Genomic DNA, 13,429 nt, shown 5'->3' with positions numbered 1-13,429 from the left:
GGGCTTTCCAGCTAAGGGGTGTGTGAAGAGGTGCTTATGGGGAGGAAAGGCAGGGATGGGTAAGGGCAAAGCTGAGTCAAGGAGAAGTGCATGGATATCCTCGGGGCTGGGGACCAGGGCACTCTCTGAAAGTAAATGTGAATTATCTCTTTGAGACACACAGGGTTCTGATTGTAATACGGGATGTTTCCCTAGAAACTGAGAGTACAGGACATGGAGGACCCAGGCCAAGCATGCTGCCTTTGCCTCATTTGAGCCAGCCTGGTCAACAAAGTGTTCACAGGTCCCTGAAGCTCTCCCGGGAAAAACAGCATAAAGAGCAGCAGGGGCTCCTTTTAAGTGCGCCAAAAATACATTTTTAATCTTGATGAAGTTCACAAATGCCATATTCTTCAAGCAAAGAGTTCCATGAAGGCACAGCATTACTATGTGTCCCCAGACACCCATGAGGCAGCAATTTCACGGCCCCCTGAAGTTTGGCAGAGCTGCCAACATCAACGGGTTGGCTGATGGGGCCCAGATTGGCTATCAGATAAGCCATGAGACATGCTGTCATATTTATTGAATACAAATCCAACATAAAAAACATACACACTAGGTAACTGCAATGATTTTATTCTGCATTTAGCTTTAGTTTATTTTAAACAGAAAAGAGTGATTTCAATGTCCAGAAGCATGCATATAGCTGTATCTTCCATGCTCCCTGTCCAATAAGTTGCTTTCATTATGAATTAAAGGAAGTAGAGTTCAGCTTCATGGTGATCTAGGAGGAAAAAAATAACAGTTACAACTTAGTTACTTACTAATTGTGAGGCTATTGACAGCTGTTATGTCATGAACTCTTTATACTAGTCCTAGCAGGTAAATACTATTGTTGCATTCAGCTTATAGATGGGGAAACTGCGGCTCAGAGAGAGTGCCTGTTCGATGGTCATATAGCTAGTAGAGGGCAAACACAGTACTTGGACCCAACTATATGCTCTGAATTCAGGTGTGCATGACATTGTAGTACATACTCCAATAGGACAGTGTCATTGCCTTTCAAACTCAAATGCTGGAATAGCCACAACTATTACTGCAGGGAACAGTATTCTAAATAAACAGGATCTATATTTCCTGGCAGATGATCTCAGTGTCCCAGGGAGACACTAAAAAAACAGAGAGAAATGAACCCAAATTCTAGGGGTTTCGGCTATTGGGACTCTCTGTTCTTTCTCCAGACACCAGAGTGGGCACCTTCCCTTGTGGATTTGTTACCCCTGTGGGCCCAGGGAGGGTTAGAGTGTGGACAGCACCCCAGCAGTACCCGGCCATTCATCCTCCCATCCGACAGTACAAGGGCAGTCACCTTCTTCCTGGAGTCATTTCACTGCTCAGGCCTGAAGGTCCCTGCGGCGACGGCCAGAGACTTTGAAGCCCATCTCAGTGGGCAGCAAGTTGCTGTTCGCCATACTCCCAGCACTGCTCAGCAAGCCTGCCAGCCGATGGGTCAAGCAGCTGGCAGTGTTGCAGGATCTCTTCTGGGCAGTGATGCTGATTTGCAGGATGGAGAAAAAGAAAGGCCTGTCAGTGAGAGGCTGGGGGCAGGATCCTGCCCCATGGGACCTTCATGGTTAAATTACTGCTCTGAGAGGCACCAGTGAACCTTAAGAGTTTCTCCTAAACACAGTTATCATAGCAGAAAATCATAGGCCATTAGGGAAAATGCCATGATCACTCCCCATAGACATTCCCAGACGTGTCGGAAAACCCAGTGGTGGCTCTAGGTAACTGTCCACGGGACACAGAGCTGTAACAGCTAATCGTTTCTATATTAATAAACTAAAGATCAACCAAAGTTTATGAGACTGGAGAGAATTATGGCTCCACCCCCAACCCCATCACAAGGATTGTCTAGAAGTTACATCCCACTCAAATCACCAAATACCCTTCTAGGAATATGAAAATTTCCCAGACTCACCTGGAAGAGGAAGAGAGTTGGCAGCATCAAGTCATGGAGGTGCTTACCTGCTCCTCTGGGCTCCTGTTCTTGCTACTTGAGGTTGGTCACAGGGACCACCCAGCATGCCCTGAGTCCAGCTACCTGGAGCTAAGGCTACTTCTAAAACAGGTCCCTGAAACCATGAAGCCTGGGATCTGGGCCACAGCAATAATGACCACTGCTCAATATTTTTAGAAATATACTTTTATTCCCCAATGATAAGCACATTCAGAAGCTGGAGTGAGAAGCTCTGCTATGAAATTCTCAGGGACTCACAGGGCTGCCCTCTCTCTCTCTGATCTCTTCCTGGGTGATTCTCTTCTGGTCTGTAGGTCCTGCTCTCTCTCCTCCCATCTGAGCTTCCAGACATCAACTGCCACAAAGAAAGCCACTCATACCAGCCCGAAGAACAAGCAGAGAGGACCACATGCATTAACTTATAGGAAAGAAGTAAGAAAAGAAATTAGAAAGGAGAGGGAGGGGCTTAGTAGGCATCCTGGGACGTGCCAATGTGAGGGCCGTGGTCTCTCTCCAAGCCTCTGGCCATGACCCTTTTCTTCCCAGGTGCTCCGACCCCAATTGCAGTCTGAGGGAACGTGTGAAACTTGTTGAGGTCCTGCGTGTATGTGCCCAGCACACAGGTACTCAGATTACTGCACCGCTTAGCTCTGGGGCTGTCCAGGCTGCAGGGAAAACACATGCCAGGTGGTACCATGCACTGGGTCTGCCCCTGTGGCTGTCACACAGAAGGTTAGAGTAGGAGTCACTTGGAGCCAGGCAGGAGGGGCGGGCAGGAGGGCAGCTCACACCTCGTCCATTAGGAGAACTCAGAGGTTCACTGAGCCAGAGCAGGCGCAGTGGGGAAGGGCTGTGGTGGAGAAGCTGGGACCTTGTCTAGCATTCCACATGCTGCGCAGTCCTTCATGCTCTGCAGAGAGGGTCTCAGGGGGATGCAGGTGCAACATGTGCCTCTGTTCGGGCAGTGCTGGGGCCAGACCAGGGACGGATGTGTCTCCAAGCTCAGGGTGCACGGAGAGGTGGGGCCGGGAAGGGTGTCTGGCTCCTGACATCATTCACATCTCCGTGGATCCTACACACCTGAAGACCCCAGACCTACCTCCAACACTGCTCTACCTGAGCCCACCCTCTGCAAGGCCTTTGGCTTCACCTTGCAAATGTGCAATGAAGGCACCTTGCAGGTGAGAGAGAATATCATATGCAGGTTAACAAGGTGGAGCCAAATTTCCAGAATCTCCTGAGATATGTGGGGTCCATCTGCTGGGGTCACACTTACCAGTCCTAACTCCTGCAGGGCTGGGAAGTCTCCTCAGTAATGCCAGACCAGTGTCCAGAGAGAGGGATTCCACATCGTCCCCAACCGCTTTCAGAAATGGATCTTTTTACATGTGGTCTAGCCACAGTCTCTCCACCTGACCTGTCTTCAGTGGAGCCTGAGAACAGCGGGGCCCCAGGTCGGGGTGAACTGACAGCCTGCTGGCCTCCTGTCCAGATGGGTTCTCTCCTCCTTCTTGGGCCTGACAGGAGGGAGGGGGTGCCCTGTGCTGGGTGGGTGGGGAGCCTCACCTGGCGCCCTCTGTCTCCTGCTCCAGAGCCCTGACCTTCATCCGCACATAGTCCTTCACCAGCGCAGCCAGTAGGAGTCGCGATTCCTCCTCAGGGAGTACAGCAGGGTCTGGGAGGCTCTCCAAGGCAGACCTGGGGAGGGGAGGCAAACCCAGTACAGGCTCAGAGCCCCCGCCTGCCCCCTCCCCGGGAGAAGCAGCCAGGCTTCCTGGTTTCTGCACCTTCTCCTGAGGAGGTGGCCACCCAACTCCCAGTGGACAGGGCATGAGGCCAGTGTCCTTTTCAGGACACTGATTCATCAGGATCCAGGCACCAGTGTGACCTCCGAGTCGGGGTGCGCTAGATCCAGATCATGCAGGCTTGTGAAAGGTTAAATTTTCAGAAATTTTATGAACCTAGTTTTAAATATAGCCAATATTAAAAATTAAATGATAAAACTTACAATCAGTGCTAAAACTAAAAGGAGTTTTAGTTTAACAAATATAATTTGTATGAGAGTAAGAAATAGATTAACAGATCACACATCAGATTTAAACAACAAACTTATGGGCAAAATAGGTAGTAGATTAGAATGCAATTCATTTCTCAGATCATGGAGGAATTATATCAATGAGCTGGCTACAGACAGAAATGTTTGGTAAAAGGAAACAAAAGCATTCTGTGAGGCTCAGTGAGGGAGAGTATATCTTATTTCTATTTGTAAATTGTGTGTTACAATCTTTATATCATAAAAAGCTTATAGTAATCTTATGTGCAGGTTTACATACATATATTTTCCCCCTGAGAGCTGGTTGTTAAACATTCAGAGCACAGAACTGCTTGATCCCAGGGCCAGTAGGAGGAGAGCGTGCTGCTGGCAGGGCTGTCTTACCTGAATGGTGCTGCCTGGATGATGCCCACCTGGTACAGGACCAAGATGCTGAGAGGCAGGAAGGGGGAGAACTTCCAGAAGCCCATGACGCCTTTCTGCAAGGGAAGAATGACATCACCACCTGCAGCAATTCAAAACCCTCTGGACCCACAGACCTGGGCTCTGGTCCTGCCTCTGCCTCTAACTCCCTGCCTTCCAGGCTCCTGGCTGGTTGTGTCATTTCCCTTCACCCTTGTTTCCTCAGTGAAGTGGACTGCTGGAAGATCCAGGGGGCCTGTAGCATGCATGGCTTAGCAAAGCTGGAGGAGCAATGCTAGCAGGACCACTGGGTGAGGAGGTCTCAGTCTATATGCCCCTCCCTGCCACCCCACACATTCTCACATCTACCTGTTGGCCAGGTCTCCATCAAGGATAGTTTTGGAGCACTCTAGCACCACAGCTGCACCCATAATGCAACCCAGAGCTGTCCTCCCTGTCTGGGGCTTTTGCTCACACCCGGAGGGGTGTGTTTTAGGGGAGTAGATAGAGAGGGAATATCTCTGAGGTTGGAATCTCTGAGAAACTGAAGACTAAATTCAACTGTTCAGCAGCTCCACACTTTCTCAGAGTTCCCTGTAAGAACCAAGCTTAGCAGAGTGTTAAACTGGGATAAAGGACTTGAACTGGAGAAAAAAAGCTCCCACAACCCACATTGGGGCTTGCCTTTAATGGCTGTCTGCCCCTCAGTCCTTGTGCCTAGTTGCCACTCACTTGCCATGACCCAGTTTGCTAACTGATTTCCTGGGGACCACTAGCAACCAGATGCAATCTGTGAGCTCATGGTTTACATAAAGCTACTCCTGCATCCTTCTCTGTGCACAGTGCCTGGGGAGCTCAAGCATCCCAAGACTGGTCTAAGCACGTGTGCAGCAAGAGACTGAGACTGGAGCCTACCTCAGCACAGGACGAGTAGGGCAGGGAGTCCTCAAACTGAGACTGTCCAGTCTTACCTGGAGCAGGAGCCTGGAATGAATCGGGGACTAATAGAGACTCTGTGACGAAGAGATCTAGACAAAAGTGGACAGAGATGCTGAGACGGGCAAGGAGATCAGCCAAAAGAAAGACTAATGGAGGGTGGGTGGGAGAAAGGGAGAAAGAAATAGAAAAATACACCTAAGCAGGAATCTTGAGGCTCACCGGGCAAGTACTAGCAGGTAGCCTGGAACAGAGACAGTGGCAGCAGCAGCGTCGAAGTCAGGGAAAGACACTCTCGAAGTATCTGTGGCACTTGAGCTGGAAAGTGGCTCTGATGCCTCCCAGCATCAGCGTCTGCTTTTATTCCCTCTGCTTTGAGTGTTGGGTGGTCCAGGAGCTCTGGGCAGCCAATGAGGGGAAGGATCCTGTGCCCCAGTGGATTGTGTCACCGCTTACGTCCAGAACCTGGAGCATCCAGGAGGACCATCCCACTTGTATTTGCATTGAGGTCATTGATGGAAGTGGGAGGGGTGGGGACCAAGGAAAAACACCCTTGAAATGAACAGGAATTTGAGCACAGTTTGACGTCATGGTAAATTTCACCTGTTCATTTCCACTGGTTTTCAATACAAGCCCCCTCCATCCCCAGCTGTGCAATCTTGTAGGGCAGGGTCCAGGACTGTAGGGGCTCCTGGCTCCCCTAGACTGATCCTAGATCCCTGTCCATGTGAGAGTTGGAGGGTTAAGGCACAGGGGGTTGATTCTGGGCCCAGGCAGGATGTCTGATTCAGGCAGGTGGAATCACCCACAGAGGAGCAGGGATCCTGGGAAGCAAGACACGGAAGTGAGCAAGAACTCTGTCAGACCTGAACTCAATTCCAGCTGCACCAATTCCAAGTGGTAGGATCATGACCAAGTAACTTCTCAGCACCTCAATGTTCTCATTTTGAAATGGGGACCCTATTCCCATCTTGAAAGAATGTTGTGATCAGTAGCCATGTGTCTGGCACCCAGCTAGATAGGGATCTAGAAGAGCCTTCTGGCTCAAATAGGGGCTTCTGTAAGGTCACATTCCATACTTTCCGAACCCCCACCTTGTGTGGCTGCCTGGACTCGCGCTGAGTGGTCTAGCATGTAGATAGGAGGGATCATACGTCCTGCTGCGCCTCAGCGGGGAGGTACAAGGCACAGGTGCTTCCTCAGCCTCCAAGCAGCCCCAGCCCTCCCCCTGCCTCGATCACCTGCCTTCACGCCCTCACCCCCCGCCATCCATCACCTCTCGCTGTTCAGCCTGTCCGAGCCGTTTGCCCAGCTGCCCCAGCTTCCTGCTGCTGATTGCCAAGATGTCCCAGTGACGTGCGATTCTGGCCCTGCACCCACGTCCCTCGCGCTTGAATCCTCCACTAGAGATCAGGGCAGGCTTGACGCTGCTTAAAGTCCCTGCGGAAACTAACGCTCACATTTCCAGGCATACTCTTTCAAACACACGAACTCATTACTGTGCTAAACATGCGCCCGCTCTCCAAAGCATAGGCACTCACAAACACTCGCTCGCAGGGACATCCGCTCGGGTTCACTTTCAATTGCGTCCCAAGTGTGCCTGCGAGTCTCTTGTGGGATGGCATGCACACACTGGCATGATGATGACCCGCTCGCACCGTACCTGCACTCGCTCTCGAGAATAAGCGTGCTCCATAACATCAAATTATGTAGAACCTCGACCCTCTCACCCCCTGCTCAACAGGGTTTCAGGACCCCTCTGCCAGAGCTTTCTGCTCCAAGCCTGCCTGGAAGGTCCGAGGTCCTAGTTGCCACCCTCAGCGGGTGGAGTGCGGGGAAAGCAGCTTCCCACTGTCCGCGGATCTCCGGGTCTGAGCGGGCACTCGCGATCCGCCGCAGGCTGTACAGATCCTCCTAGCGCGGCAAGCACAGCTGTGGCATCGGCGGGGGGGGGGGGGGGGGGGGGGGAGGAGGGCGGGGGTGGGGGGGGAGGGTGGGGGGGGCGGGGAGGCGGGGGGGCTTGGCAGGGGAGTGAGGGGGGGTAGGCAAGGACCCCAGCTGGGTGGTTCTCTCAAACAAAGCAGAAACTAGCCCCGGGGATGCCATAAGTGAGCTGAGCCACCGGTCCGCACTCCAGTCCTCAGTCCCCAGGAGACACAGCATTTCCTAGGACACACCTGCCTCGCGGCACATCTCTTCCCATTCCACTTGGTGGCCTCTATGCTCCGGGACACCTAACTTCCAAGGTGCCCTTATTCCACTTTCTTCCTTCTTAACTCCCGGGACGGCACTGCCTCAAGGGAATAAGAGCTCGGGGCAGGGGAACTGGGTGTCTGAAACTCGCTCTCCGCAGGGCAGACAGGCAGGGCGGCCGGGGAACCCGGGAGTGGAAGGGCGGGGGGGTAGGACGCAGGTGCGCGTCAGGCACGGAGCCGGGAAAGCGAGCCGAGCAAGGGACAGGGCTCAGGATGGCGGATCCTGGGCTCGGTGCGTCCTGGAGCCTAGAATCAGGCAGCCGCCGCTGAGAGCCAGTCCGGGCTTCGGGGCTCAGCAGTTTGGGTCCTGAGCCCTGACCTAGGCTTTCCGTGTGGAGCTGCAAGGCCGAATTGGCAAAGGCAGCATAGGGGACACTGTGCGGCAGGAGGTTGGGCTCTGCCGCTCGAGGCTGTTGTAGGCGAGTCTTTGCTCTCAGGTGCCAAATGCTTTCGCGGAAATGACTTCCACTTACGAGACCTGAGGTTTCTAACACACGAACCGACTTAAGAAACGACTTAAGAAACGACTACTCTAGAAGCCGATTTCGTGGGCATGTCGGTGTGAGGGCTCAGAACTCTAGCCCTGGGGCCACGTGTGCCTTCAGCCTTCTTGCCAACATTCACTCCTCCAACATTCACTCGGAAATCTTTGGTGGCTACCAACCGGGCTGGCGGTGCGGGGGAAGGAATCCAGGTCTGCACCCTTCTAGAAGGTGCTAGGGTAGCCGCCAGCAGTTTCAGACTTTCCTTTCAAGGTCAGTGTCTTCAGATAGGGAGGGACTGGTACTAACTCACCCCTCAAGCCCGCCTTGAACTTGCAAGAAGCGCCTGGTGCTGAGCTGGGGGCCGAGGTTTAAAAAGAAAAGTCCTTTACTTTGGCACTTGGCAGCATGTCTGGCACCCTGGCAGGCACTCAGCCAATGTTTGTTGAATGAATGGAAACAATTCATTCCAGCAAGTTCAACATCCAGTCTCACCGCTGTTACAGGGCTCTAATCCCAGCCTGCAGAAAATCCGGACCTTGTTAGGTAGAGCAGCGTCGTGCCTGGATTCTGAAATTGTGAGCGCAACATTTCAGTCAGACTCCTCCCATTTCATTCGGCACGCACAGTCGGTTTCCTGATAGAAGTTTCCCGGACTGAGATAGAAGAGTAAGGGTTATCCCAATGATTCCTCCTAAAATCTAGTGTCTCCTAGTATAAAATACAAAACCACTCTCTTCTGAGCCCACCCCTGATTCACAAGTGGACTCAAGGACGTCCAGACATTCGCTGGCGCAGCCTGCGTAGATTGCATCCAGCTTTCCCTGAAACTTCTCTGAACTTCAGCCCTAGACAGCTTGATCTAACGAAAGTTGCCAAGGAAAATACTGATTTTAAAATAGTCACCTGACTATTTGGCCCTTGATTTAATGATCTTATTTCATAGCTTTTAAACCTGGAAATCAGGGTCAGTTGGAAACAATCTGGTTTAAAAAAAAAAAAAAAAGCTTTGCAACATTTTGAAATTAATAAACGGAAACCTCATTAAAGTTCGGAGGCGAAGAGGTGGAGCTCTCTCACTCCCTACCTCTATAGCAGAGCCCAAGAGGGGGAAAGTAGACTTCTTCTTCTTGACAGGCAGGAAGCTCAGCCAATGAGAGAATGTCATAACTCAGCCAATGAAAAGCCACTACACACGGAACTCTCAGTTCCTCCAGGGGACTGCTTGTTTTCAGTAGCCCTCCCAACTTCCTCTTAAATAAGAGTTTCTCCTCCTTTGCTGCTGGGGTACTTGCAGGTGGTGAGCCATGGTTGCAGACCTGAATTGCATTTCTTTGCTCATCACAAATAAACCCATTTTTGCTGGAGAAATAACTAATTTCAACAATTTTGATAGAGTCTAACTGCAATGTTTATTTCCATTCTTTAAATTAGATTCCTATGCTTTTTGATTTAAAGTTTTTTAAAAAGATGATTTATCACAGTGTGCCAGAGACCCATATCTGGTTGAAAATTCTTATGTGAGTTTCCATGCAATTAAAAGACTTACACCTAAAGGCTGTTCCTCTAATTCTATACAATGTGTGTATGATCTAGACTCAACAACAACAAAACCACCACAATTACAACCGCGGCAGCAGTAGCAACAACGCAATTCCTTCTCTTTAGCCTGGGGGAAATTCGGAGCTGTCAAATTAACTGGAGAATTTCGACTGAAAATTGATTGTACTGGGTTCTACATCCAAGGAGCTTGGAAGTCACCACTCTGTCCTAATAGCAAATAAAAAGCTGAGGAGACTGGAAGAAACAACAACTCTTCTGCGATCATTAAGAGAGATGAACACCGGGCAATCCTTTGCCCCCAAGATTGGGGAGACAGGCGGATACAGGGAGTAATGGCTAACTGGAGCAGAGACTCACAGGGGCAAACCTCAGTGGGAACCAGAACTGAGGTAGGAAAACCTGAACTGTAACTGATGAACTGCTGGAGGCTTAGTGTAGACGACTCTTGAGAGTTAAAAACTCCAGGGGTACCCAGTCAGAGGGGCCCTCCCACAATTGTGTGAGTTTTATCTCTAGGAGCTCGACCAGATTCTCACAGTACATATGGCAGAAAAATCCCCTGGTGGGATTTGCCTCCAGGAGCTACCCCTGGTTCTCACAGTAAATAACAGAGAAAAATCCCCCTTTGCCTCCAGAGGAGGAGTGGAAAGGAATCATTGTGAAATAGACCAGAGTGTTCTGTTCTTCTTAAGAAGGCCTACCTTCAAGAGAAACCAGTTAACCAGAGCCTAACCTGCTGGGGTATTATCATGGCCTAAGTTACCAGGAGGCAGGGAAACACCCAACAACAGTCAGCTCTAGCCTTCCCACTGCCATTAAGAGCTTAGAACCAAGAATATGACATCAGTGGGTTTTAGGGTAGACAAGGAATGAGAAAGGCATTTGTGGCAGAAGAAAGGAATGGGATATGTGTCTGTGGGGTTTTCCTGGCCTCTCATTCTTGGACAGTGAGAAGGCCTCGCTGACTTTCCTCCAGAGAGGAGTTGACCTGCCCTGGGGCTGCCCTTCCCAACCCCACAGGCACCTTCTTACTGTAGGCACCAGGAGAGGTTCCTTCCAAGGTCCAGAGGCTATTTTAGGATGCCTTCAGCTGCCAGGGAAAATGCTGAACGTGGTAAACCATGGCCAGGCAGGTCACTCTGAGAGGTGGATGGACTCAGTTGGTCACATCAAGGAATCACTCTTGATGTGTTTCTCTTAACTGAATAAAATTTTCCCTTGGCTCCGACTCACAGGATCCAGAATAGCTCTCCTCTCCCTGGCTGAGAACAGTGTTCCATGGAGAAGAGGGAAAGAAATAGGAACCCTCCCACTGTACCAGGAAGCTCCTTACAGAAACCAGTCCTTTATGGGCACTGTCCGGGAACCATCAGGTGCATATAATGGTATTTCCTCCTTAACTGGAGTCACCTCGGATTGAGAAGAGTATGGGTTTGGGATTTCCGGCAGCTGGATTTGAGTCTTGGCTGTATCACTCACTTATTGTCCTTGAGCAGATAATAATCTCTCTGAGCCACAGTTTCTCAATGTGTAAAATGGGGATAATAATAACTACTTGGCAGGAGTAAAGATATTTTATGTTAAAGACCAGACACATTACTTGGCCTGGAGCAGATACGTAAAAGTGGTGGCTGTTATTATTATAACAAAAGCTTATCAAACTACATCAGCTCAATATAATAAATTAAAGGAAATCAATACACACTCCTCTGCCTTCTTAAGAAGAAGGCAATCTGTAAGTCTTTAATTCTCACAATAAAACCAATTTCCCAAAGCCACAACGCAATGGATCTGCCTTCCCCAAACCTCTCAGATACATTCCTGGCCATGTTGCAGGCTCACAGCCCAGCAGGATTAATGACAATTTGTATTCAACACCTAGCACATTGCCTGCCACGGAGCAGGCACTCAAGAACGGTGGCTATTATTATCATTATAACAAAAGCTTACCCCTTAAAGTGCCAAATTATGTCAACTTGTATAGAAAACTAGATAAAATGCACTGCATATTCCTCTATTTTCTTAAAAAGAATAAACTGAATATAACTTAAATTCTTTCTTGAGGATTCACTGACACTATCATGAAAATATCACTGAATGTGTTTGCATAAATACAGCTGCTCTCAGGGGTATAAAACGTGTGGGGCCCATAGCCCCAAACTAGATGATGTCATGCTGCCAGTCTTTTTGGTGTCTAGTAGCTATATAATTTTATAGTTATTCTATTTCATTTCTTCCCATCAGGTTGTCAACTGTCACTTCTTGCTGATGTCATTGCAACTGTATTTAGTAACAATCCACCCACTTGCATTTTCATTTGGTGTGCAGTGAAACAAACCAAACAAAGGATAATGGTATGGAAACAAAAAGCCTATAGGCATTAAGTGAGAACCGGTCAAGAATTATAAAAAGGGTCCTTGTGCTCATCTGTTCAATTGATCTGTACTCAAGAGAACAGAAACAGAGCTCGTCATAATTATGTGTAAACACAGCAAATCGATTCTGAGTAAGCATTTAGGAGTAATGTCAGGAACTTCATGATCTTTTTTCCTTATTTTACAATTTCGCAGGGGATTTTTCCACAATTATTTTTTTTATGACATCATATTGTTTTCCACAATGATTATATATTTTCACATTCTGGCTATATAGGTACAGCAGCTGCACATTCATTTACATTTTACGTTGTGCACCCAAAGTGCACAAAGGTTCCAATTTCTCCACATTCTTGCCAACATTTATTATTTACTGGGTTTTTTTTTTAATAGGAGCTGTCCCAATAGGTGTTAGATGGTGTCTCATTGTACTTTTGATTTGCCTTTCCCTAATGATTAGTGATATTGGACATCTTTTCATGTGCTTATTGGCCATCTGTCTATCTTCTTTGATGAAATATCTATTCAAGTCCTTTGGCCATTATTGAATCAGGATGTTTGGTTTTTTGTTGTTGAGTTTTATAAGTTCTCTATAATTTCTGGATATTGATCCCTTATCAGATGTATGATTTACAAATATTTTCTCCCATTCTATGGATTGTCATTTTACTCTGTTGACATTGATTTCTATTGATTCAAGTTTTTATTTATGCAGAAATGTTTTTAATTCTCATGAAGTCAAATTTGTCCATTTTTTCTTTTATTACTTGTGCCTTTTGTGTCATATCCAAGGAATAATTGCCAAATTCAATGTTACAAAGCTCTTGTTCTATATTTTCTTCTAAGAGGTATATTGTTTTATGTCTTACATTTAGGTTTTTGATCCTTTTTGAGTTAATTTTTGTATATGTCTTTAGGTAAAAGTCCAACTTAATTCTTACGCGTGTGGACATTTTGTTTTCCAGCATCATTTATTGAAAAGACTGTCCTTTCTCCATTGAATGGTCTTCAACCATTGTCAAAAATCATTTGACCATATATTATATCAGGGTATATTTCTGGGCTCTCTATTCTAACCCATTTGTCTATATGTCTGTCCTTATGCCAGTACCACAGTTTTGATTACTGTAGCTTTGTAGTAAGGGGTGGTTTTTTAGTGATATTTTCAAATTAAGGGTTAATTGACATATAACAGTACATTAGTTTCAGGTATACAACATAATGATTTCAATATTTGTATTATTGCAAAATGATCACCACAATAAGTCTAGTTAACATCCACTACAACACATAGTTGCAAAATTTTTTTCTTGTGATAAGAACTTTTAAGATCTACTCTCTTAGCAACCTTCAAATATACAATA

General features: G+C 48.0%; 1 protein-coding gene across 9 annotated transcripts; it reads right to left on the bottom strand.

The window, feature by feature from the left end:
* Window positions 1–580: 580 nt before the first annotated feature.
* LOC106830431 (calcitonin) lies at window positions 581–7,306 on the bottom strand. 9 transcript variants are annotated; one of them, XM_044752949.2, is made up of 6 exons: window positions 6,667–7,305; window positions 5,613–6,214; window positions 4,437–4,531; window positions 3,566–3,697; window positions 1,349–1,533; window positions 581–763 (listed from the first exon to the last, which is right to left on the bottom strand). In XM_044752949.2, the coding sequence occupies exons 3-5, from the start codon at window positions 4,520–4,522 to the stop codon at window positions 1,374–1,376; spliced, it is 378 nt and encodes a 125-aa protein (XP_044608884.1). In that variant the 5' UTR covers window positions 4,523–4,531; window positions 5,613–6,214; window positions 6,667–7,305; the 3' UTR covers window positions 581–763; window positions 1,349–1,373. The 9 variants fall into 9 exon arrangements, with proteins under 9 accessions (XP_044608884.1, XP_070347280.1, XP_044608882.1 ...); XM_070491179.1 differs by lacking the exon at window positions 581–763 and adding an exon at window positions 5,370–5,482 and having other exon boundaries at window positions 1,393–2,664; window positions 6,667–7,306; XM_044752947.2 differs by lacking the exon at window positions 581–763 and adding an exon at window positions 5,370–5,438 and having other exon boundaries at window positions 1,393–2,664; window positions 6,667–7,306.
* Between the last annotated feature and the right edge of the window lie 6,123 nt (window positions 7,307–13,429).

Source organism: Equus asinus, chromosome 20, assembly GCF_041296235.1.
Source record: "Equus asinus isolate D_3611 breed Donkey chromosome 20, EquAss-T2T_v2, whole genome shotgun sequence".
NCBI classification, from domain to species: domain Eukaryota; kingdom Metazoa; phylum Chordata; class Mammalia; order Perissodactyla; family Equidae; genus Equus; species Equus asinus.
The sequence above is the reverse complement of the archived record's forward strand: the minus strand, read 5'-3'. Positions and strand labels throughout refer to the sequence as shown.